We start from the raw sequence: 25303 nt of genomic DNA on the forward strand, positions 1-25303 counted from the left end.
ATAACAACAGTAGAAAACATTCATTCTCATTGATATCATATAGTAGGCTATGAAATGAATGGGAAGAAAGAACAAGATGCTTTATGACTGTTAATATAAGAGGTATCAAAATGATTGCTGCTTTTTCATTTGATGTTCATACCCTATTTCTTGCTTCATTCATTTTTTTTTCTAATGTGGTATGCTTATCAAACGAAAAATTATCAATAAATATTCGATGATCACTCAACAAGCCGATGTTTAAGCATGTCATCGTAGTATGGCATTGCTTTTTCAGCGAGCTCGTGCACATCGTCTGTTACCTCCTCCCAGGCCGGGACCGCTGCTGGCGGAGTGAAATGGGTGCTGTACATGGCAACGCCCAGGAAGACTTCATCTTTATAGATATTCTCACCTGGCCATTTCCACGACTTGGCTACCTCAGGGGACCCGGTCCATTGTAGGAGCGACTCTGAGTAGGGGAAACCCACGGCTTCACAGAACTGTTGAAGTACCGGTGCGGGGTTGGTGAGAAGAGCAGACGAATCGATGACTAACGGTGACGGGTTGACATGATCTCGTATGTAGGTCCAGAGATCGTGATGCTGCTGGAAGACGGCATCGAGGCCATCCTCCTTGGCATAGGGGCGAAAGTCGAAGGAACTTTCATCGGTTTCGTTGAACTTCAGCGTGCCAGCTTCTTTGTACTGTGCGAAGCTCCCCTTTCTCAATGACTTGTACACGAGCAGAGGATGCCGGATAAGGAAGGCGTGTTGGTATCCTTCTGGGATGAATTGCCGTCTCTCATCGGTTGGCATTGATATGCTTTCATCTTTGACGAAAACATATTTGCTGGTTGAATCCTCCAAGTCCTTCTTGATAGTTGCAAACCTTAACAGAAAATTCATTGATACAGATTGCATAATTATGCTGATTATATAGATCATTAATGTCAATGACCAATGCAAGTGCATTTTGGACAATAAAGGTACAAAATTAAATCAATTCATCTGGACTTTAATACTGCTTTAATTCCGAGAACGGTTTCACGTCCGATCCTGGACTCTTCATCAGCTCGTCTGATTTGATGGCGGGAAGGCGTCGTTGCCAATCGGCGCAGACGCACTACCGACGTTAAGTCAGTCGCCGAGAAATTCTCCGGATGACAGAGCTGTACACCCGGGAGAGGTTGTGTCGCAGTCGCCCACCCTTGTTAAGGGAGGGGTTTTCGGAGTTGACGTAGACGGCTTTCCGGAACCCCCCCCCCCTCACAAACCACCGAGACTCCTTGTCTAAAATGCGCACATCTTTGTCATTGAAGTTATGTTTCAACTTTCAACTTTCAACTTTATTTTCACCTCCATCAAAATGAACAAAGAAATTATGTACATTGCATATACACGGAATATTTGTGATACAGAACAAAATTTGAAAGGGTACATAAGAAAATTATGAAAATGAAAAGTAGATGCGATTACATCTTTGTTAAATACATAAAGCGTATAATACAAGTCAACTAAGGATGAGGATGGAAGTGGAGGGTCCCACTAAGAAGCAAAGCTTGTACGTAATGGGACCCTCAGAAAATACACAAAACATCAATATAAAACACATTAAACGAACCGATGTCAACTGACATCAAAATGATTGGGAAGAGAAAAAGAGAGAAAAGGAAAGGAAAAAAGAGGAAAAAAAGAGAGGAAAAAAAGGGAGAAAAAAGAGGGAAATACAGCATGTGCCATCGTGGACGCAAGCAATCTAGATTTCATAATGTAAAATAAGTGATAAAATACAAGCTGGATTGAATGTAATGCAAAACATTTTTTATACGTGGTTATGTTGGTAAGAATGCAGGAGAAAGAGAAAAACACATCGTTATATTTAGAACACAGACAGGGACATACTTAGGAGGACTTATGTAAAAAAGAATGATGACTTGACTGAGATGATAAAGGGAAACTAACTCTGTTGGATGTTGTAAAATTTCAATAAAAATAATTTTAATTTCTTCTTGAAGGAATTCAGAGATCGAGCTGTTGTAATGTTACTGGGAAGTGAATTCCAGTACTTTGACCCATCGTAAATAAATGTGTTTTGAGCCAACAAAGTTCTCAGAAATGGCAAATGGAAATCATTTGATCGCCGTGTTGGATAATTGTGAACGGACTGATTTGTTTGAAACATTGTTTCAAATATATTTGGGAGATTATTTTTATTATAATTATACATAAATTGTCCTAGATTAAACAAATACAAATCATTAATTTTCAATATTTTATGCTCATAAAATAGTGGGTCAGTATGGGACAAAAATGCAGTATGACATATAACACGGAGTGATTTCTTTTGCAATAAAAGTAATTTATCTAAGAATGTTTTATATGTATTTCCCCACGCGAGAATACCGTAACTTAAATATGGCAATATTAAGGATGAATATAATACGAGTAGGGACGACAAAGGAAAACAAAACTTAAGCTTATTAATTATACCAATATTACGTGAAATAATTTTACATATACTGTCAATATGAAATTTCCAGGACAGCTTATTGTCAACTGTTACTCCAAGAAATTGTTATGGGAAACATTTTCGAGTGGAGTACCATCTAAAACAATATCAACAGGTAATGCCTCAGTAGAATTACTAAAGAGCATATATTTTGTTTTTTGAAGATTAAGAGATAGCTTATTTGCTTTTATCCACTGGGCAACATTTTCTAATTCTAAATTTATTGTATTAACAAGGGTAAGAAGATTATTGTGTGAAAAAGATAGATTTGAGTCGTCTGCAAAAAGAATAAAAGAAAGAACATCTGATGATCTACAAAAATCATTTATGTAAACAGTAAACAACAGTGGACCTAATAAGCTTCCCTGTGGCACCCCACAGTTAATATTTAATATTTGTGAATTACAACCATTTAAAGAGACATATTGTTTCCTGTTCATGAGGTAGCTCCTGAACCACTCCAAGGCCTTCCCACGCACTCCATAATGATGTAATTTGTTAAGTAAAATATCATGATTGATGGTGTCGAAGGCCTTGGAGAAGTCCAGGAACAAACCTATCAGATGAGAAGATTTATCGATAGCATGTGCCACTTTTTCTATAAAACTCAATAATGCATGTGTGGTGCTATGTTTCTCCCTAAATCCAAACTGAGAATTCGTAAATATATTATTAAATTTAAAGAAATTAATAGTTCTTTTATAAATAATTTTTTCAAGAATTTTTGACAATGCACTTAACAAAGAAATTGGTCGGTAATTATTTACGTCTAATTTGTCACCTTTTTTAAACAAGGGGATGACTTTTGCTGTTTTCATACTTTCGGGGAAGGTGCCATTAAAAAGGGATAGATTAAAATGAGCTAAAGGATCCGCAATTGACGATATTACCCCCTTTAAAAGAAAATTGCTGATGTCATCGTGTCCAGCACTTTTTTTGGAACTAAAATCAGAGACAATATTAATTATCTCCTGAGTGTATGTTGGATTAAAAAATATTGAACTAGAATTTGGGGGACCCAAAAATTCGGAAAAATGTTTTGTGGAGGGAGGAATATTACTTGCCAGGCTTTCCCCAATGGAAGAAAAATGGTTATTCAAAATATCACAAATTTGTCGAGAATCTTCAAAAATTTCACCATCAAATCTAATTTTTGTAATATTTGACTTAACATTTGATATATTCATGGCTTGCTTTAAAACTTTCCATGTATTTTGCATATCATGCCTGTAAAATTGTAACTGATTAGTATAATATTTTTTCTTTTAGAAGAGACCTTCTATGTTTGAAGGTTTGAAGGTCTTCAGGCGGGAGAAGACGGCCGAATCGTTGCCAAATGTACCTGGTCTTTGATGTCAATAACGTCGGTAGTGTGTCTGCGCCGATTTGCAACGACGCCTTCCCGCCATCAAATCAGACGAGCTGATGAAGCGTCCAGGATCGGACGTGAAACCGTTCTCGGAATTAAAACAGTAAGTCCAGATGAATTGACTTAATTTTGTACCCTTTATTGATCGTTACCTGGATGAATCAGAACTTACACCATTTGATTTGGACAATACATTTTTTCTTCGCCGTAAGTAGGGTACTAATGATTTCCTTCAAGGTTTCTAGACTGAAAGTGGCCTAAAATAACACCTCAGATTGTTCCATTTCCAAGTAAGACAAATAATATGTAATGTTCTTACATTTTATTTAATTCTTTATTTTAAAATAACAACGAAGAAGACTTAAGATGTAATGGTCAATTTTGGAAGATCGTATTCAATTCAATTAAGTTCAGTTAAATTTTCAATCATTTCGAAGAAAAAGAGTGAAATGAAATGCAAAACACACTCTTCACAAATCATCCTCTTATCCATTTCCGATACATAATGCAGTGTGGATTATGAAGTATATACATCAAGTCATTATCAAATGCAAAAGAACTGATGTAACAAGTGCATCTTTCATTATTCATCATGCTTGAAAGCAGTTACTGATTGTTGACATTTCCTGTCGAAGAATTGAAGAGGCCATAATGCTTGGCAAACTTACGGTAATCTGTCCGGAAAAAAGGTGACCCCAGGCATGTATTTCTCGAGTGCCTCGGCAGCTGTCTTGAACAACTCCTCATGACCAGCATAATTCACTGGTTTGTCTTTAATTCCAAGCTTCTCTAGTTCATTCAGGGCAAAGTGGGTGAAGCCAAATGGTTCCATCCACACCTCGCAGCCTGGAATCCCCGACATGCATTTCGTGAACGCCGTCGAGATCGATCTTGGTGTCATCCACAGAATCGCCCGGCCTCCATTTTGTCCGCGAGGGATGTCATTCGGTACATGAGACATTGTGAGGTGTATATAGGTTGACGAAAATATGAAATAGGTTTTCACTTTGTAGCATTTATACTACCAAAGTGGGACTACTCAGTAAGAAAGTCTGTCTGTTCACTGAGTTGTTTGCCAAGTGGCCTTTGATCGTCTTGATCACATGGGGATTCGAGATGCTGGTTCTAATATTTGTTTTCCCTTTTCAACCTTTGTCTGACGTATAGTGGTAGATAAACGTATGATTTCTTCATATCTGTAAATATAGCGTACATGGCGTACGTATGTTTACACACACACACACACAGACACAGACACAGACACACACACGCATGTATGTATAATATATATATGTATATATATATGTATATATATATATATGTATATATATATATGTATATATATATATATATGTATATATATATATATGTATATATATATATATATATATATATATATGTATATATATATATATATATATATACCCATTAGCGTGATGCCAATCCTAACCATAACGTACGCGGTGTTTCATTGAGGATTAAATAATTTTATGTGGAAGAAATCAAGTTTTAGGAGGAAGTTATTAATCAAGCTTTCAGAAGATTTATGTTATTATGATATCATTCGGTATTGTACTGTATAATATTGCAATTGTTACATCATGACACATTGTGCCGTCTTTATAATTACTTTAATGTGTTCTCTGGTAGATCCTGATGAAGCTTGATTAAAGGGCAAAGCATAGAGAGCAACGTCCGCCCTAATTTCATATGTATATATATATATATATATATGTATACCTATATGTATACAAATATACATGTACATGTATACATGTATATATAAATATATGTATATATATATGTATATATATATATTCACTAATATGTCCTTTTCAAATAAACGTAATGTTAATTGTTTCTCCTAGGAATTTTGGTGCAGCCGGTTTTTTTTTTTTTTAGAATGACAAATGTCATGTTCGAAAGATAATCATCTTCAAGCACGTGATTCAACTAACGTTATTTTTTCTCCATTTAATACCAAGCGATTATGGAATAAACATTGAAGTATTTCAGTCATCTCATATTCTACATAATAGTAGCAAGAGTGCCTCGGTCTTGGTACTGCCCTCCTGGGTTTTGCTGCAGTTTCCCCAAACACTGTTGGGATAGTTAAGATAAGGAAGATTAAAGGCACTGTATATCGTTAAAGGGGCTTTACATTATATCAAATCGTTCAATTTGTGGAATACGAGTATGCCGATATTTCTAGCTGATTTTCAATTATATACATTGTTGACATGATCATGCCAAATCATACTGGCGTTTATCATTTTTATAATTACTCCTAAAAATTCAATTAAAATTTCCTAAGAGTTACAATATTTATTATAATGTTGCGATTTACAGGTGGAGCATGAGAATTTCTAAAGTACCAAGAATTAGCTTTATCTACATCTATATAATGAAAGTCTATTACATTCAAACCATAACTGAACTTTTGCTAACTCAGAGTTGATCGATCAGCAATGCTGTTATGTGAATATGATTTAGTAATCATTTGGATATTTGTATTCCTAAAAGAAAACATAAACGGGGGAATTGCAAAACGACACCAAAGCTTGTTCAGCAGTGTTCACGAGTTATCTAACTGATCGTAAACAATATGTTTCTATAAACAATTATAACTCTGATATGTTTCTATAAACAATTATAACTCTGATATGAGGGAATTTAATTGTGGAGTGCCACAAGGTAGTTTATTGGGCCCGTTGTTGTTAATTATTTATATTAATGATTTTTGTGCTTCCTCCCAAGTATTATCATACATACTTTTTGCCGATGATTCAAATGTGTTTTTGTCACATGAAGATCCAAATATTCTAGTGCATACAGTTAGTTCTGAGTTACAAAATTTACGTGACTGGATACGAACTAATAAGCTGTCTCTAAATAATGATAAAACCAAGTATATGATTTTTAGTAACACTTTAGAGAAATTGAGTATGGATATATATATGTTGATGATACTGTTCTAGAAAGTGTTTCATATACAAAATTTCTTTGAATTACAGTAGATTTCTTGGAAATTTCACATATAATAATGTTTGTAAAATTATTTCAAGTAATATAGGTGTTATTAATAGGCTTGAATTATTTCTTCTTCAACATTTATTACTTATATTGTATTCGTCCTTGATATTACCTTATTTAGATTACGGAATTTTAGCATGGGGAAACACACATCAAACATTATTAGATATGGTTTTATTGTTGCAAAAGAAGGCACTTCGAATCATTTATAATGCCGCTCCTTGCTCTCATACAGCTTCTTTGTTTATTGAAAATAGGATTTTGAAAATTAAAGATATGTTTTTATTTCATTTAGGACAATTTATGTATAGTTATAACAATAACTGTCTTCCGCTTATTCCATGTTTCTTCGTAACCTGACATACCATAGTTACCAAACAAGACAGTCTAATGAATTTCATTTGCCCCTGCTTAGAACTGTGTTAGCTCAGCAGACATTTATTTATACAGGTCCGAGATTCTGGAACTCCCAGAAGTATTATGAGGTAACAGAAAAAAACTAGGTTCGTTGTCTATCTTTTTTTTTATTATGTAGGTTTTGTAAGCACCAGGATGCAATTGATTCTTTTTAGGTATGCCAGGTCGCGTCTTTCGCGGCATTCCACATCATATCCCTTGCTTTTTTTGCTTTTTTTTTTTTGCGAACTTGTATACTAGTATTCGTGCCTTCACAGAACAGAAATGTGTTCTGCTATCAGCATTTCCATATAATCATGTCACCTTTTCGGTTGCTTTCAACGCTCTAAACTTCTAATATGGCTAATATTCTCTGTGAGCTTGATCTTTAGTATATCGATTGATCTAGGCTTTTATTTTTGGTTGTCTCATCTCTTTCCTTCTATTTCTGTTCCTCCATCTCCACCTTTCCCCTTATTTTCTCATTTCCCGCACACTTGTAGTTAAGTTTTCAACTGTTTTTTTTTCTCCCTGTGAGGTGCCCACATAGTACAAGCACAGTCTTTTGAGTGGGTACCTCCACTTTTTTCGCAGAATGTATAAATGTTTGTATGAAATACGCCTCACCTTGTAATTGACTTCTGACAGATGTTATTCTTTGCCATTTCTTCGAATGCATGTCGAATTCATACTTTTTTGTACATTCTGTTGAAAGAAGTGAAAATAAAACCTTTGAATTGAATTGAATTGAATGTCATCTGCGAAAAGAATGAAAGTAAGTTTTGGAAAATTATCAAAAGGATGTTTGAATCAACTAAGAACAATTCAAACTGGTAAATGGTCAGTGTACTCCAGGTTTTGTGATATAACATCTGGGTATATGCAAGATTAAAATATCATCAGGTTTACTGGGAAAATATTATTTACCAGTATTGAAAATTGACAGTAATCCTTATATTGAATTGAAGTGGTTTATTGACTAAAAAACACCACCATACACAGTAGAAATAGCAACAGAACAGGCTGAATTGTTGTGTATACTTTACGAGTTAAAATTACACTGAATTACACACTGAGAACTCTGTGAGAGATATAATATAAAACAACCGATGAATGTGGACATAACCATATATACGTATTAAAAATGTAATCAATATGTAAAAATATTAAGATTAACATACAAAGGGAACATGAATCTGATATTTCACTTTCTTTTGATGTATAACAGCAGCAGAAAGCATTAATTCTCATTATCAATATGATATTGTAGACTATGAAATGAATGGGAAGAAAGAACAAGAAGTCAACATGTCTATGAAAGCCTGAACAATAGATGATTAAAACTATATAATCTGTTTAGATAACCCGAGCACGGTTTGATGAACTCGAGGGAACTAATATTATGGATATTGATGATCTGCCTTTGACGCACACATTTGGAGGTGCCAATCACAATTGTGTTCATTACCAGGAGCAACGCCTAGCACAAGTAAAACGTAAAGTCATACAGTCATTTCGTGTTCTAACGGTAAACTTGTGATCAAATGATGTTGTCTTGACAAAGTGGGACAGGAGTTACATAACTTCATCACTTCAGTGCATACAAGCAGTCTCCGAAAGCAACAGCGAATGGACTTGTCCCCCCCCCCCCAAAAAAAAAAAAGGAGGAAGCAGCCATGTATGAATATATTCAGCGTTCGCAGTTATGCTTGTTAAGGAATTCTTGATTGAATTTCATACGCAACAAGATGACCTCCTTCCATGTGAATTATGTGTGTTCATTTGGTGTTGTTGTTTTTCTCGATAAGATCCCGGTCTTATATTGAAATGCTTTATGGCTGTTGTTATAAGAGGTGTCAAAATGATTGTTGCTTTTTAATTTGATGTTCATACCCTATGCCTTGCTTCATTACACTTTTTTTTTCTAATATGGCATGCTTATCAAACGAAGAATGATCAATGAATTTACGAAGATGTCTCAACAGGTCGACGTTGAATCATGTCCTCGTAGTACGGCATCGCTTTCTCAGCAAGCTCCCGCACATCGTCTGTTACCTCCTCCCAGGCCGGGACCGCTGCTGGTGGAGTGAAATGGGTGCTGTTCTTGGCAGCGCCCAGGTAGTTTTCATCTTTATACATATTCTCACCCGGCCATTTCCACTCCTTGGCCACCTCAGGCGACCCTGACCATTGTAGGAGCGACTCTGAGTAGGGGAAACCCACGGCTTCACAGAACTCTCGAAGTACCGGTGCAGGGTTGGTGAGAAGAGCAGATGAATCGATCACCAACGGTGACGGGTTGACATGATCACGTATGTACGTCCATTGCTTGTGATGCTGCTCGAAGACGATATCGACGCCATGCTCCTTGGCATAGGGGCGGAAGTCGAATGAACTTTCATCGGTTTCGTTGAACTTCAGCATTCCAGCTTCTAGGAACTGTACGAAGCTCCCCTTTCTCATGGACTTGTACACGAGCAGAGGATGCCGAATAAGGAAGGCGTGTTGGTATCCTTCTGGGATGAATTGCCGTCTCTGATCGGTTTGCATGGCTATGCTTTCATCTTTGACAAAAACATACTTACTGATTGAGTCCTCTAAGTCCTTCTTGACAGTTGCAAACCTGTATTAAATAGAAAATTTATTGATACAGATTGCATAATTACGCTGATTATATAGATCATTAATGTCAATGACCAACGCAAGAGCATTTTGGATAATGCATTTTCTTTGTCGTAAGTATAACTAGGCTATTGTTGATTTCCTTCAAGGTTTCTAGACTGAAAGTGGCCTTAATCAACATCTCAGATTGTTCCAATTCCAAAGACAAAATAGCATGGAATGTCCTTATACTTTATCAAATTCTTTATCTTAAGATTAAAACAAAGCAACGGTCAGTGTTGCAAGATCGTATTCAATTCAATTCAGTTTAGTTAAATTCCCATTATTTCCATCAAAAAGAGTGAAATAGGATGCAAAACACACTCTACACAAATCCTCGTCTTATCCATTTTCCAAGACATAGGGAACGTTAGGCAAGATGGGACACGGGGCAGGATGGGACAATGCGATAAGTAATAAAGCATTAGAGGGCACTATAATCTGCACTGATAAAAAGCACGCTGTCAGGAAGCCATCTTTACGCTCTGTGAAGCTGAGATTCTCTTGGGCTTTGGTGGACTAACGCAAAAATTGATATCGATGACGGCAGAATTTCTGCAGTTAAGAAATGTATAGTATCCCTGGCATGTTATGAAGAAAGGTAGAACGTTGATGATAGTAATACATCAAGTTCATTTCACAAAATGTAGGCAGACTATATGTCATTGCATATATTGTGTAGAGCTTAGAATTGCAGTGTGTGTGTGCATGGGGCAGGATGGGACATCCACCTCGGGGCAGGATGGGTGGGTTGCCCCATCATATTTGATATGGTTAATGTACATGTTTTATTCTTTTTGCAGTTTCAGAATGGTCCGGAATTACAAAAGAAAGAGCGACCGTTTCAAGTGGAACACGGAAATATGCGTCTTCACTGTTTGTCCCATCGTGCCCCACGTATGTGGGGCAGGATGGGACAGATTTGGCTATTTTGATATGGCTGTTACGTAAAATAAAAGTAGGCGATTAAGATGATATCACGTGTAAGAGTGTTGCCTTACACAATCTTTGTAAAGCCTGTTTCATGTGGTAGTTTGTGACGTAGTATTTGAAATAAAGCACATTTAGTGAAATGTGGCCCATCCTGACCTACGTTCCCCTAATGCAGTGTGGATCATGAAGTACATTACAGTTTTGTTAAAGAATTAACTGCAACAATAATGAGTCATTATCAAATGCCCAAAAAAAAGCTAAAAGAAAACTGAGACAAGTGCATTGTTCATCATTCATCATGCTTGAAACAGTTCCTGTTGACATTTCCTATTGAAAAATCGAAGTGGTCATTATACGCTTGGCAGACTTACGGTAATCTGTCTGGAAAACAGGTGACTCCGGGCATGTATTTCTCGAGTGCCTCGGCAGCTGTCTTGAACAACTCTTCGTGGCCATCATAGCTCATTGGTTTGCCTTTAATCCCAAGCTTCTCTAGTTCATTGAGGGCAAAGTGGCAGAAGAAGAACGGTTCCATCCACACCTCGCAGCCTGGAATCCCCGACATGCATTTCGTGAATGCCGTCGAGATCGATCTTGGTATCATCCACAGTATCGCCCGACCTCCGCTTTTTCCGACAGGGTTGTCTTTCGGTATATTAGACATTGTGAGAAATTATGGGGAACGAAAATGTGAAACAGGTCTTCACTTATTAGAATTATACCATCAAAGTGGGACTACTAGGTAATCAGGTCTGTTGTTTGCCAAGTGGACTTTGATCGTCTTGATCACATGGGGATTTGAGATTCTGGTTCTAATATTTGCTATCCCTAGCTGAGGCCTTTTGTATGGCGTATTGTGGAAGGAAAACGTATGATTTCGTCATACCTGTAAATATATACAAGAATATCATATAAGTGTCATCGTGTCAAATATATATATGCACATAATTTACAATGCGAGAAATCAATCCTGACTGTAACGTACGCGGTGTCTCATTGTGAACCACATAATTTTATGTGGAAGAAATCAAGTTTGAGGCAGACGTTGTTCTGTACTTTTCCCCAATAAAGGAAACCAATATCCAATGAGCAATGTGGATTGAGTGAAAGTAGCAATATTAGTAGAACACATCAGTGAAAGTCTAAAGAAGATCGGACAATCAATGCAAAAGTTATAAATTGTTACAGTTTTGGCGTTGGAACCGCTCGACGAGGAGACTACTGTACTAGAGTTCATGACGTCATGTTTTGACAAGAAAAGAAAATATAATTCCACAAAAATTCATTTTCGTGAACATTCCATCTACTTGATTTTGCTTTCTGAAAGCAGTTAGAGATCCATTAGTGAAGTGCTCTTTCATTACGCTAGATGACTGTATATTTTCTTTATAATGTTGTCCACATATACGTCATAAACACAAGTAATCTCCTTAACCAGTGGTTCCATCACCAAAACTTAAAATTCATAACTTTTGAATCGATTGTCTGATTTTGCCCAAACTTTCACTGATGTGCTCTACTAATGTTGCTGATTTCACTAAATCCACATTTCTCTTTGTTTTTATTTTTTAATGGCAGATGTTATGCCTAAAACATAATCATCTTTAAAGGGGATGGCGAGTAATTGATCAGTGGGAATCAGTGGGAATGCTGGGGGATAATTGTTCCAATCACTGTGGGATTCATTAAGAGTACATTATATATCTATTGTTGTGTGAAAATCATTTGCTTCAGAATGGTCTCATATTCAAGTAATGTGCAGTTGAATGCTTCCAGGTTAGCATGCCTGTATAGTGACGGGCGATCGTTAACGGTCCGTTACACTCACTATGTATACAAGATATATACTGTGACGGAGAGGCCTTTTTGAAATGTTTCTCTAAGACTAGCATCTGGAGAAAAAGACTAGCCTATATTTTTGTGGTCGACACACTATGATTCACAGATTGGCAAGTACATAAATTACAATAAATGGGACTACCAATATAATACGAGGTTGTATGCATACTCTTTCCGCTGCGATGAGTTAGAGTTCTATACAACTAATGAATATTGATAGATATAATAGAAGTGGTGGGGGTGTTGCCTTCTATGTTAAATCTAATTTTGATTTTTTCATTCGAAAAGATATCTGTCGAATGGAAAGTTTTGTTGAATCCTTATTTATAGAAATCAAAGTGCCTAATCGGAAAGATATTTTATTAGGCGTAATATACAGGCCCCCTGATGCTAATATAAAATTATTTTTTGATTATTTTAATGAACTATTACAAGAATCTTCAGTTTTGAATAAGGAATGTTATTTAATGGGTGACTTTAATATTGATTTAAGTAAATGTAATGATTCTTATTATCCCGAGGAATTTCTCAATATTATGCTCTCTGCATATTTCTCACCCTTGATTTCAAAACCAACCCGTGTAACAGAACAATCTGCCACTTTAATAGATAATATTTTTTGTAATGTAAACCCTTTTCCTGATTCTGCTATTATACTTACGGATATATCTGATCATTATGCTATTTATATGTGTTCATCTTTACAGTTAAAGACGAAAATACCTCAGAATTATGAAAGAAGGCGTAAGTTTACACCTCAGAATATAGCCCAGTTTCAGGAATCTTTGATGGAAATTGACTGGTCTGACTTATATGTGGTGCAAGATACGAATGTAGCTTATGAAATTTTTATAAATAAGATTGTTATTTTGTTAGATACACATATTCCATTAGTTAAAAAGAAGTTGGGTAGTTATAAACGTGATCCAAGATTGCCATGGGTGTCAAAGTCATTATTACGTTCAATTAATCGTAAAAATAATTTGTATTATGTAAGTAAGGCTAAAAAACACAGCAATCTCGTGATAAGTATACTGCATATAAAAATACTCTCACTATGGTATTGCGTAAAGAAAAAAGGAATTATTATATGAGAAAATTAGATTTGTTTAAAAATGATATGCGCAATACTTGGAAATTGATAAATGAAACATTGAATAAGCATAAGGAAAGAAATGTTATTTCTAAAATTAAGAATGATGGATTTGAAATAAAAGATTTACGTATGATAGCAGAAATATTTAATTCACATTTTTCAACTGTTGGCCAGAATCTTTGTGCAAATATTCCGTTGTCTACTAAAGAATTTTATGATTATCTGGATGTAGGTAATCAAAATTCAATCTTTTTTTCCCCTGTAACAGTATATGAGATTTTAGATATTGTTCATAATTTACCTTCTAAAAGAAGTTCTGGTTATGATGATATTGATAATATACTGTTAAAAAATATAATACCTTATATTGTTGATCCTTTGTTTCACATTTTTAATCTATCAATATCACAAGGGCAGGTACCAGATGTTATGAAAATATCAAAAATAGTTCCAATTTTTAAAAAGGGTAATAGGGAAGAATTGAATAATTACAGACCTATTTCTCTTTTGCCTAATATATCTAAAATATTAGAAAAGATAATATATTCTCGAGTTATAGATTTTTTTAATAGAAATGACATTTTGTCAAAATATCAATTTGGATTTCGCAAGAAACATAGCACAGCACATGCAATATTATCTTTCACTGAAAAAGTATCTCGAGCAATTGATAAGTTTCAACATACTGCAGGAATCTTCCTGGACCTCTCCAAGGCCTTCGACACGATTAACCACGACAATCTTCTTTATAAACTTAATCATTATGGTATACGTGGGAAGGCCTTGGAGTGGTTCAGAAGTTATTTGAAAGACAGAAAACAATTTGTTTGTATAAACAATGAAAAATCTTCTTTGCGCTCAGTTGATTGTGGAGTTCCACAAGGAAGTATACTAGGGCCGTTACTTTTTATTATCTACATCAATGATTTTCCCAAATCTTCAAATGTTCTTTCTTTTATATTATTTGCAGATGATTCTAATCTTTTCTTTTCTCATTCAAATCCTCATACATTAGTTGATGTCATGAATATAGAATTGAACAAGATAATGCAATGGCTAAGAGCAAATAGATTATCGCTTAATTTGCAGAAAACAAATGTGATGTTGTTTAGTAATACCCTTGATAAATTGCCACATGATATAATTTTTGAAAATGAAGTGATAAAACAGGTTTATTCTGTTAGATTTCTTGGTGTAACTGTAGACAGTAAGCTTTCTTGGAAACAGCATATAGATTGTATATGCCGCACTATTTCCAGTAACATAGGTGTAATTAATAAAGTAAAGTTTTGTTTTTCTGTTAAAAAGTTGCTAATGTTATATTCAACGTTAATTTTACCTTATTTAACGTATGGAATTATAGTATGGGGAAATACACATTCAACTTACTTGGATAAATTATTATTGTTACAAAAAAAAGCACTTCGAGTAATATGTAATACCTCCAAATATTCCCATACTGACGGATTATTTGTGGAGAATAAGGTTTTAAAAGTAAGGGATTTGTATTATTATTACCTTGGTCAATTTATGTACAGTTTGTATAATAAGTCACTTCCTTCAGTTTTTGAGAATATGTTTAATAAGAATAAAAATATTCATAAATACCCCACTCGTCAAACAGATGAATATCATTTGCCCCTTACCCGAACTCTATTTACAAAATCCACGTTTATCTACAGTGGCCCAAAATTTTGGAATTCCCTTGAGAAAAATATAAAAGATTCCATTAGTTTGAAATCATTCTCTAGTAATTTAAAGAAATATTTGATTAGCTCATATGTACCCCATGATTAGTTTGACTGTTTGGAATTGTTGTTCTTTTTCTTCACCCTGTATCGAGAATGTTGACCTGCCCTTCGCTCTCTCTACTCCCCCTCTCCCCCTCCCGCCCTCTCTTTCCCTACTCTCTTTTGTGTGTGCACAATGTATGTGGATGCATACATGTGTGTGTACGTGCGTGTGTGTGCGTATGTGTATGTGGGTACGTGTGTGTGCTTGTGTGTATGTGTATGTGTATGTGTGTGTGTATGTGTATGTGTATGTGTATGTCTATGTCTATGTCTATGTCTATGTGTATGTGTATACATGTGAAAGCGTATACACTGTACTTCATGTAACCATCCGATTTGATTGAATGAAAACTGTATACTTTCAATGATTAGCTTGTACGGTACATGTATCGTTGTATTGTGTTATAAAGTCATATATAATTAATGTATTGTAGTAATGTAACGTAAGTGAGGAGACTGCAATCTACAAGTTCGCTTTTTAGCAGCCCCTCAATTTCCATTTCCATGAAGTTCTTTTAAGAACCAATATGTATTATTATGTTCCAATATATGTAATCATGTCAAAGTGTAGTACCTGTGTTTGATTGGAAATGAAAATAAAAAAACATGCATGTGAACATGCATGTGTGAAATGAAAATGAAATATTCATAAGTACATGTATGTTTACATAGAGGGACAAGGTGTCCTAGCTGTGCTAGTAGATTAATGTCTCTTTGTCAAATACAAGTTGGGAGTGTCTTGATTTCCTTGGATGAGACAGATTGTCTCATGGGACAAATTGTCCTAAGATATTGTCTTGTCAGAAATTATACATACAGGGACCTACAGGTAGTTGTGCTAAATAGATGAATGTACTATTTTTGTTGCAGTATAATATGAGGCTTATTGTTTCATGGTGTCTTTCTTGTACTTAGTATATGAACTCAGTCATGATAATGCGCTTTATTCTTATGCCCTGATATATTTTTGTGAAACATTTTGTGACATTACTCTGAATTATCAGTCAAACGATTTGAGTCACATAATTTTAGACTTGTACTCATGTCATAGTACTGTAAACATAGAATTTTATTGGGAGTATCCTGATGCACATCTTTTCATATTTTACTTTTGACAGTTTGCACAATGATTAGGTCCTACATTGCGAGAAGCAGTGACGTAGTGTCTACACTGTTCAGTACCTCGTAGTTTATTATAATAAGCTTCCATTGATTATAATAAGTTTGTATATCCATTGTTTATAATCAGCTTGCATATTCGTTATTTATTAGAAGCTTGCACGTCAAATGTATATAGTAATGTGAGAGCAGGGAGGCCACCTCCCTGGTGAGAGCAAGCATTTTTATCATAATTATGAATACCTAATTCCAATCACTGGTGTATAGAGATGATAATCCAATCAGTAGCTAATACATTTTCTACGAATATCGCACGAGGCGCGAGATGAGCCACTGGTCTATTCAACAAGGCGCGTAGTAAGTCTCACAGACCAGGCGCGGCGGAGTAGGGGAAGTGTGGGAGAGTTGAGCCACTGGGAGAGTTGATCCAGGCCACCTCACATCTTCATAGTGACTGACAGCAGTCAGCTTCTGCCATTTCTTGTTCATGCCTATGATTAACTATATACCAGTGTATGAGGCAGCGACATTGGACGAAGCATGACAAAATAGTCAAAGAAAAACCATTTTTCAAGTGGTCACCAAAAGTGAATGTCCACTTGTCAGATATGTGGTTTTCTCTCACACTTATGGTAGAGGATAAGTGCGTATCAGTTGGATTAGCAGATAGTCTGTATATCATTTGTTTCTTTCAGCAAATTTCAACATGTTTGGTGTGGTCACTTTCATAGGTTTTGAGGGTTAGTTTAAATGGCGACTGTGGGGAGAGTTGTGCCAACGTGTCGAGGGAGAGTTGTGCCATGGCTAAACCCTGTATTCCAATGGCTCAGCCCTCAAGTGGCTCAACCCTCCCTTCAAGTGGCTCAATAAGTGTCATTTTTTGGTCAAGAAACGGGTCTGCAATTGGATGAGGTGAGGAATATTGGAAAGGTATGTGGTGTTCTCGCTAGGGGTGACGCCCTACAGGCGGTTTCTTCTTCCTAACACCAACAGTTGACTTATTACGCAAATCCAATCAGAGTGCATCTAGAAATCCTGATCATGTGATCGTAGGTGGACCCCAACAACATCCACATTATCCATCCGATCAACCGTAAGTCAAACAGATCCCCCGCCCCCTCTGTTACTATTACACCATCTTCCCTTAGATAGGTTTCCATAGTCATTTTCTTTTATAAGCCTGAACTTCTTAATATGATATGTAGGGCCTATAGCATAGTGGCTCAACTCTCCCAACCCCGTGGCTCAACTCTCACCACATCAAGGGAGAGTTGAGCCATTTTGCAAAATATTTTTGTTGAAGTGTCACCCCCAAGTTGTTTGTGCTATGGTGTCTTATTGGCCTATCATATTATGCCTGAATAGTTGTAGTATACACCAGCGAACGAATAATCCATAATTAGTGTATAGTTATTGAACAATATCACTAAATGTAAAAAGTGGCTCAACTCTCCCACACTTCCCCTACTGCAACGTTAACGTACGTGTACGCGCAGCTACTTTACCTAGCTAGCTAGTTGCATGTATCGCGCGGCCTTTATACCTACTGCTGTGTTTTTACTTTTGACTCTGATCTGCTACGTGGACCACAGTGATCCCAAAATCAAGACTTCATTTCAAGTTGAGAAACCGTAATTTGATTATTTTTCTGTGTTTTTATACAAAATCATTTTCGGAAATAGACAAAGTCTAGACCTACTACTAGATCTACCGACATCTCAGATCGGCCTAACAGTCAGGCCTAACTCGATCTAACGTTAGCGTAGAATGGGTATAGACCCTGCGGAGTTTGTGATTCCTGTGACTGTGTGGTCGCGATACATGCAACTAGCTAGGTATAACTGCACGTACACCGTTGCAGTACTCCGCCGCGCCTGGTCTGTGAGACTTACCGGCAGCGCAGCGCAGCCGGCCAGCGCGTACACTGTACAATGTAGTTTGCTGGCGCTTTGCTACGGGTGTGAGCCACAGAACTCTGTGAGCGGCCATGCATTAGTAGCCCCCCGCGAAGCCGTGCTATAGTACCTTCGAGCCGTGCAATAGGCCCATGCCAGGGGCCTATTGTATGGCTGTCACTCTCAATGAGTTTTATGTGACATGTTCTTGGCCAATCACAATTCGACATCATTCTGAGGTGTTGTATAATAAGATATATTCAATGAGTTATTGGATATGGTCTGTAATATTCATAATGAATGTTAAGTTGTTAAATTAATAGATAAACAGTCTAGGAGCCTAAATGTCTTTAATCGTTTATTACCTATACAGGTATATAACACATGCTGTTTGGTATTCGTGACTGATGGTTTCAAGGATTATATTTTTGGTAGGCATTCAGGCAACGTTCGCGAGCTTTTAGTAGCTCGAGACTGCATTGGTAATTGGTTTATTTTATAGGCGATGCACACTGAGCCGACAGAGTGAGCTAGTGTTGTAATCGGAGCAGTTAGGTGCCGTTGAAAATCTCGGCGAGGTGACTGGGGAGCTGATACAATTTGTATACATGTATATAAGTAAACTTGGCGGAGCTCAGGGCTGGTTGCGTTTTGCTGAGGGCAGTGTCTCTGGGTTGACCTAATATCATGAATATTATCCGAGATTTAGGAGCGTTATTGCCGTGATGGGAATACAACTACAAGCATCATTAACCTTAGAAATACAACCCATCCATAACATTTGTAGAGATTAAATTAAAACAACGTAACTAATGTTATATTCTAGGTGTAAACTAATCTTTCTGTTAAAGAAAAGCGTGTCATCATAAGTTGTTTACAACGTATAGGCAGTGAACAATTGTTTGTCACGACACTATACCATTCTTCTTCTTCTTCTTCTTCTTCTTCTTCTCCCGTTAAGTGCAGCTTCATGCTTGAAGATTACCCACTGTATAGTGTTCACCTGTATTCACCTGTATTCACCTGTCTTGTCGGGCTTCTGGAAAGACAGTATAAGTCTTGTAATGCCCTCCCACTTTCAGTAAATTTCCACTGTATGTCAACTTAATGCCTTTGTCTTTTATTGCAGTAATGACTGCTACTATAGATGATTACTCTGCAGAGTATGTGAACTTGTATTTCTTTGACAGGAAAGCGTCTATTTCTGACTTGATCTGTTGACTGTAGTTGCCTCCACAGCTGAAATTGGTAGCATGTTCTAGTGAGTTGTTTTTCCTGATGTTCAGACGTGCATGTTGTTTCTGGATCTTTAAGTTGTGGCCCCGAAGAGAAACTTTCTCATCCTTTGTCTTAAAGAGCTTAGAACTGTTGGTGTTAATGAAGCCATTCATGATTTTGAAGACTTGGATCATGTCACCTCTGAGTCTTCTGTAGGCAAGAGTAGGCAGTTTCAATTTTTCTAATCTTTCAGCATATGGCAGATTAAGTAGGTGAGGTATGATTTTTGTTGCTCTTCTTTGGACTTTTTCTATGAGTCACGCTTGAGTTGTGGGCTCCAAACACAATTGCCATATTCAAGATGGGGTCTCACTAATGATTTGAGGAGGAGGGAGAACATTATCTTCATCAATATGGTTGAAAGTCCTTCTGAGAAGGCTCACAATCCTATTAGCTTTATTTGCCACTCTTCCTACATCATGTTTACTGGACTTGAGTGTGGGATCAAATGTTACTCCCAGATCCTTCTCTTCCTCTCTTGTCTCGATTTTGGTTCATGTTATTCCATCTCTCATATTATCGTATATGATGTGTTAGGGGAATGTTGTTTCCCATAATGCATGATACCGCATTTCCCAACATTGAATTTCAATTGCTATTCCTCTGCCTAGTCACTCAAGCTATTCAAATCCTCTTGTAATGTATCGGTATCGTGTAAGTCCTTGATGTTGGCAAATATTTTAGTGTCATCTGCAAACATCTCTACATGACCCCTCAGATTGTCAGGAAGGTCTTTTATGTACATCACAAATAGACATGGCCCCAATATACTTCCTTGCGGAATTCCGCTTGTGACTCTTGCCCATGACGACTCTTTCCCACTCACCACCACACGTTGTGTACGATCAGTCAGGAAATTTCTGATCCAACGCAATATGTTCCCACGGATACCCATGGCTTCCACTTTCTTTAATAGTCGCTGATGTGGGACCGAGTCAAAGGCTTATACCTTTGTAGTGATTCGTACACTGACGTCGATTTGTCTCATGGACAGAATGTCCATGATTTTGAATGTCAATTCCACCATTTATATCGGAACAGAGCCTATCATGAAATTAATTGCCTGGATCACGAGAATGTGTCAGTTGAGTAGGACAAACTGGCCTAGTATATCAGTTGTATGGAGTGGGCATCCCGAGAGTAGACTTTGTGAGCTATGTAGTTTGTATACGGCAGTTAAGCAAACGAAGCCTAGCCATTGCGCCTTCAGGTATGTTATACACTGCTCGGCAGGGGATTTTTTTAAAAATGTTTTTATTGAACAATAGAAAGCATATGTACAAAAATGGGTATGAACACACTTGAAGCAACAGAACAAAGCACTGAAAAATAAGACATAAGAAAGTAATAAAAGAGAGAAAAAAAGAAAAAAAAGGCAGCCACAGTTAGATAAAAGTAATTATATGCTGATCCGCGGGTATCCACTATGATGTATCGCAGGGGATTTTTATACAGCGCACGTACGTGTTGGTAGAAATGTGCATGTCCTGGCCACTCATGCCGGAGTTTAACAATGTAACAACACTAGAGCTAGAATGTGATTGCAGTGAGTTAACTCACCTGTGAGATTCATGATGTTTGCTGGTGCTTGTTAATCTGATGCAGATGAAGAATTGAGGTATGCTGGGATGAGATTCAATGAAGATTTAGAACGGGGTCCCAGCTCTCCCTATAATTTAAAATTAATTGGGTGGGGGCAGCATTTATATTCTCTAATGATCGAGACCGGCCTTAGTCTAAGTACCAGACTTCCCAACTCTGGTTGTGTGGTCTCTCGCAGATTATATTTGTAACCCCCCCCCCCCCCCCCCTATTTAGGGAGTTTCCCGCTATACAATACAATAGATATATACATGTATAATGTACTCTTAAATGAATCCCACAAGGATTGGAACAACCATCCCCCAGCATTCTCACTGATTCCCCCTGAACAGTTATTAGCCATTTGTCATCTCGGAATTGATTAAAATATCAAACAAGGAACATTATGACAAGAAAAGATTAAGGTGTGGTTTCCCAATGAATAAGGATCCGCCTAGTTCAAGTTGTGGACGAGTGACTAAAAAGAATAAAAAGAGGAAGGGCCTGATTTTTATGGGACAACTGTAGCTACGCAAATTATGTGTTGGAAATTTGTTTAGGAGTACATGTATTATGCGCAATTAGGCATATATTGCTATGAATTTTAAGGACAGAGCATCATATAACACAACGTTCATTTTCGTCGTGAATATTATGTTAAGATCTATAGACAACCAAATGCTTATATGATTTTTTTTTAAACATACCATAAATTCACGATTTTCAAATGCATGTTTATGTTCTACAGTAGCAAGAGTGCTTCGATCTTGGTTTTGCCTTCTCCTTGGTTTTGCCACAGTTCCCCCAAACTGGGAAAGTTAAGATAAGGAAAATTGAGGTCATTGTATAGCATAAATGAAGACTTTACAGATATCAAATATTTCTATTCGCATCATTATGCCAACATTTCTAGATTTTGAATTTTGACATGATCATGCCAAGTCATATTGGCGTTCATAGTTGTGTACTCTCGAACATTTAACTGATTTTTTTCTCGTAAGAGATACACCATGATCATATACTGCGGAGATTTACCGGTGGAATATGAGAATTTCGTTGACGGTAATGAGTCATTGCTTTACTAGGGAAATTGCGAAGACCTAATATAGGTCTTCACTTTGATCGTCCCAGGTGGCAATTTGCAGAATCACCTCGTATGTTCAGCAACTTTCTTGTCAAGTGGCCTTTGACCCTCTTGATTATATTTGGGGTTTGGGGATACAGTTGTACTGGTGTTTGCTTTCTCACGCCACCCGTATGGCTGACGTAGTGATTCATCAAAATATATGTACACATATAAGCATGTATCCATATATTATATTGTATATATATATATATATATATATATATATATATGAATGTATACAAATACATTATATATTTATGTGTATATACATTTACTTAGTCCCACTATTTATTAACAGTTGCAGATGAAACAAAAACCCAGCTTTAGTGCCTCAAAATACATGCAGTTCTAATATGTGAGTTAGAGACAGAAACAACCAATGTAAAGCTGCTAATCAGTATAGGCAACTTTAAGTATTGTTAAATGTACAAATTGTGAATAATAGCTAAGATGAAATTATTTCTAGAATAAACTCGTCTGCAGTTACAATAACAAGAAAAGTTACAGGAGAAGCAGCATGTGTGACAAAATGCGTTGACCACAAGATCATAACTCCAGACAATACAAAACAAGGATAAGAATAGGGAAGCCGAACAAAGAAACAGTAGAAAATCTGTGGTAACTGTGACAGCTCTGTTCGACAGGAGTGTATGCAATAATAAAATATGAATGTTATGTAAAATACACGATAAGTGGTATATATGTTTATGTCAGTATACATGCATATGTATTTATAAATATGTATATTTACACTCAGCAAAAAAAAGAAGAAAGTAAACACTTTTTCAAATTTAAATTTCTCATAGGATACTTGGCTATATAACATATTGAAGGTAATTTGATTGGCTATCAGCCTAGTAGGTCACTAAAGAGGGAAACTTTACGCATGAGTGAACATCTTTGTTTTTTTTTTTCTTCCAAGGTACAAAAGCACAAATTGCAAAATTGAACGACTTGTCATTCATGCGCAAGTGCTCTTCGATATAACAATAAGAACAAAAGACAAATTTAACACAATTAACATGAATTAAGTAGCAAATATTAATCTTTGATTTCTATAATATCTTTGAAGCCCGAAATATCAATAAAGGCTAAAAATAAGGGACAAAAATGAGGAATCTCGGGTCAAACCGTTATTTTTAAATAAAATAAGAGAAGCAATATTAAAAAAAATAGGAAAATTGTAAATGATATTTGGTTCTTAAATTTGTCTTCTGAATCCTTAAATTACTAAATAAGAAGATTGAAATAAAGAAATTCTGTTTATTTAATCATCTTTATGTCATTACTTCCTATGTTGTTTGAAGTTTAAGGTGACAGAAAATTCTTGTTTTCCTCCTTTAGTTTAACATTTTCTTTTTGTTTGAACTTATGAAGAGATAAAGAGAACAAAAACTTGTTTTTGCTTTTTCATTCATGTCTCTCATTGTGTTAAACTGGCTTTTTAATCTCATTGTTATCTTGACGGGCATTGCCAAACACACACACAGACACACGCAGACACTTTTTTTTTTCCTGGCCCGTGCCCAATGTGAAGGCTGTATTTTTTGTTGACATGGATCACCGAGCTTACACAATATTCACCTTGGATCGCGTGTTGCACTGAAATCATTATCTCATAAGTCGCAAAAATCCGGCGAAATTTGGCAATGACTGCATTTTCAGAAATTGGCGTAAAATAAAAAATACGGAACCAAATTTAATGATTTTTGTATCATTGTCTTCTGTGGAAGATGTTCTTTCTGATGTCAAAATATATATAACTTTTAGACTGCAAGGTACTGAAAATCCACCGTTCCGCTTTTTTGGGGACACCCGGTATATATACATATAATATATGTGTGTGTGTGTGTGTGTATTCATTCAATAGGCTTGCCATTGGTATTGACTTTTTTCTGTGCTCAGATTTGCTGGAAGTGCATTGAATAAGATTAGGGAGCAATTTCATGAATTATCATGAAATAAAAAAAAAAAACACTTCAAGGAACTATTAGTCAGTATGTGACCTATCATCAAAATGTTTCCTTACTATGCCTACTATCAAAATTCTTCTTGATTATTATGCTTCTGGTGTAGGATAGGTTGAAAAAAAAATCTGAACACAGACTATACTTCACTCACTGAAAATTGTCACAGCTATACAGATTCACACATAAAATTAAGGAGATTGCTAGATAAGATAATGAGTATTCAGTTGATGTTAACAAATAATGACATGCTTATGAAAGTTAAAAACAGGTACCTATGGTCAAGAGACTGTGTCTCTTTCGTAACTTCATTACAATAATTGCCTATCAGAGCTTGGTCCTAGGTGTGAAGGGGACATCTTCAACTACTGACGAATTTCTAGATTAGAGAACTCCCTGAACATGACTCACTGACAGATAGTTAACATACCCTTCCCACCTGCACTTAGCTCTGCTCTTAATTCACCATGAAGTGTATAAAACGATTTGATCATGGTACATAAACAATGTAGTATGTGTTATGGAACCTCACGAAACAAAACCATCCAAGAATAGATTTTACACACTGCCACTGAGAGAAGGACCTACACTTTCGTTGGATTCTGCAGGTACTGACAAACACATCAAAACAAAACAGTCATGTGGAGTGATTCCGCATTTATTCCTCATGAAATGCAACATACAAATGGAACAAATGAAAAATAACTACTCTAAGCATCAAATTCCA

General features: G+C 36.3%; 2 protein-coding genes across 3 annotated transcripts; both read right to left on the bottom strand.

The window, feature by feature from the left end:
* Positions 1-221: 221 nt before the first annotated feature.
* Positions 222-4820, bottom strand: LOC139731365 (uncharacterized). Its single transcript, XM_071642257.1, has 2 exons — positions 4528-4820; positions 222-870 (listed from the first exon to the last, which is right to left on the bottom strand). The coding sequence occupies exons 1-2, from the start codon at positions 4818-4820 to the stop codon at positions 222-224; spliced, it is 942 nt and encodes a 313-aa protein (XP_071498358.1).
* A 4367-nt stretch (positions 4821-9187) lies between these two features.
* Positions 9188-21591, bottom strand: LOC139731290 (uncharacterized). Of its 2 annotated transcripts, XM_071642177.1 has the most exons (3): positions 21463-21591; positions 11254-11527; positions 9188-9911 (listed from the first exon to the last, which is right to left on the bottom strand). In XM_071642177.1, exons 1-3 carry the CDS (start codon positions 21473-21475, stop codon positions 9254-9256), a joined length of 945 nt encoding a protein of 314 aa, XP_071498278.1. In that variant the 5' UTR covers positions 21476-21591; the 3' UTR covers positions 9188-9253. The 2 variants fall into 2 exon arrangements, with proteins under 2 accessions (XP_071498278.1, XP_071498277.1); XM_071642176.1 differs by lacking the exon at positions 21463-21591 and having other exon boundaries at positions 11254-11576.
* Positions 21592-25303: the final 3712 nt, after the last annotated feature.

The sequence above is a fragment of the Diadema antillarum genome, unplaced genomic scaffold (assembly GCF_040938485.1).
Source record: "Diadema antillarum isolate AM-2024a unplaced genomic scaffold, OU_Dant_1.0 seq00000368_RagTag, whole genome shotgun sequence".
Taxonomy (NCBI): domain Eukaryota; kingdom Metazoa; phylum Echinodermata; class Echinoidea; order Diadematoida; family Diadematidae; genus Diadema; species Diadema antillarum.